The sequence below is a fragment of the Microtus ochrogaster genome, chromosome 6, assembly GCF_000317375.1.
Source record: "Microtus ochrogaster isolate Prairie Vole_2 chromosome 6, MicOch1.0, whole genome shotgun sequence".
In the NCBI taxonomy this organism is placed as follows: Eukaryota; Metazoa; Chordata; class Mammalia; order Rodentia; family Cricetidae; genus Microtus; species Microtus ochrogaster.
In genome coordinates this window covers 59,068,423-59,070,408 of record NC_022013.1, presented here as the reverse complement: position 1 = coordinate 59,070,408, position 1,986 = coordinate 59,068,423, and the positions used below count along the sequence as shown (strand labels likewise).

At 45.8% G+C, this 1,986-nt stretch overlaps 1 protein-coding gene across 1 annotated transcript in view; it reads left to right on the top strand.

Annotated features, from left to right (window-relative positions):
- The window catches only part of Frmpd2 (FERM and PDZ domain containing 2), a 107,771-nt gene extending 107,122 nt beyond the window's left edge, over positions 1-649 (top strand). The window contains exon 30 of the mRNA XM_026779984.1: positions 540-649. Coding sequence (XP_026635785.1) covers positions 540-649 — 110 coding nt within the window. The remainder of the gene's footprint in view (positions 1-539) is intronic.
- The last annotated feature ends 1,337 nt before the right edge of the window (positions 650-1,986 follow it).

The window sequence follows — 1,986 nt, the reverse complement described above, 5'->3', positions numbered from 1 at the left end:
CCCCCCTCTTAACATGAATATGATGCTAAAAAGTCCCATTCTTATCTGAAATAGACAACAAGTAACTAGGAGGATTCTGAGGCCTCAGAGGTCATTCACATACATTTGTAGTCGGAATCCGACATCCTGACATGGAAGGAAGACACGGATGGATGTATAAAACTGTGAAGCCAGCAGGGAGAGGCTTGCATGTTAAGGATCACCCTTCTAGTTGATCTCGGTGTGGCAGGAGAGCTGAAAGAAGGCTGAGCCAGCTACGGGCACCCGTAGGGATCCAACTAAGACATTGATGGCTGTCTCCAGAAAGAGAGCAGAGAGGAAAGGGCATTCCCATGGGAGGGGCTAATGTTTCCATCCTGGTGCCACCGTTCACTGCACATGGAGACAATGACGCTTACCCGAGGCTGTTGTTGAAAGTCTGAGAGGACAGTACCATGTGTATAAGGTGCTTTTGGTCACAGCTAGCTATTGTTTTCATAGACTTCAGTGGGATGATGCAAGCTTTTAAACACAGCTGATTCTGCTGTTTTTCCACATAGACAAAGGCACTACGCAGACAGGCTGTGTCCTAACGTCAGGTTGGGGCAGGGAGAAGCTCTCATCTATGGTTGAGTGTGGAATAGATGAACTGGTTGGCCCTCGGCTATAGACTGGGGATGTGGTTGGGATGAACCATGTCATCATCTCAAATCCTACCTCAAAAAAAGAACCGGTCTTCTCTGCTGCTTATGGAGGATGGAAGTCAGGTGTTGAGTGCTCATGGTGCCAGCTTGGGCTTAGGCTCTGTGGTTGTTCCACATGTATGCGTTCGTTATAGCACCCAGGGCTATGAATCACACTATCCCTAGGCAGTGTGACTCTTTTGGGAAAAGCACCATGTACATCCCTTAAAATCTCTGAAGGGTCCAAGTCATCCAGAAGGTGAGTACTTCTGTGTATTATTCTCATTTGTCCCAGAAGTTGGGAGAGGAGGGTACAAGAGGACTTTGTTTATGGCTAAGTAGTGCATCCTTTACAGCTGTAGTCGAAGTATTGTTTGCTCCATTTAGACAAAGATGATTAAAAATAATTTTTTTTTCCTGATGCTAGAGAGATGAATCCGCAATGAAGAGCAGATCGCCAGCACCCATACCAGGGTGTTCACAACCACCTGTAATCCAGTTCCTGGGGATTTTACACTGTCTTCTAGTTTCTACAGATATAGGCACACAGGCGGCAGACACCACACACACAAACACGCACACACACAATTTAGAAATCTTTTGAAAAAAAGGTATTTTCTATAAGTAAATTCAATCAGTCTTTGTGGTATTCTTAGTTCTCTTCTATCAATAGGCTTTGTGGTTTTATTTAAATTGTTCAGGTTCACATTCTCTGTGGATCCAAACTGCAGCTGTCAGAACTGGCTTTTGATGCATTTTCACAGAATGGATCTTTCCACAAGAGTCTATAACACACACAACTTTCCATCAAGTAGCAGGAGGACAACATGTTTTTTCAAGGACTCCGGAGCACAAAAAGTTAATTAATTTTACATAGTAACCTTCTTTATCCACACCTTTTTACATCAGGCATTCATCACAAAGAATCGCCAGTCTAGTTTGAGTCCTCTAGTCTCTGCTACACCATAGACATTGGGCCCTCACTAGGATTCTTCCTGGACATCTCAGTGCTGCCCTGAGTTATGGAGAACCTGTAGTCCTGGATCTGCGGGATTCTCCCCCTGTCCCCTTCCCCCTGTGCTCCAGCAGATCACAGATGGAGTGGACTTGGGGTGGGTCAACACTTAATCCTTGTGCTGGGCTTGGGCAGTTGCGGGGTTGGTCAGCCTACCAGCTGTCCCATGTCCTTGTCACCAAGGTGAGCTCTTCTGTATTGTCAGCTCCCTCATCTATTATAGGTTGTGAAGGGTGAGGGGGGCACCTCTCCCTGCCCGCACAACTGCATGACAGATATGCTTGTTCACACCTTTAAACAAACAAACAT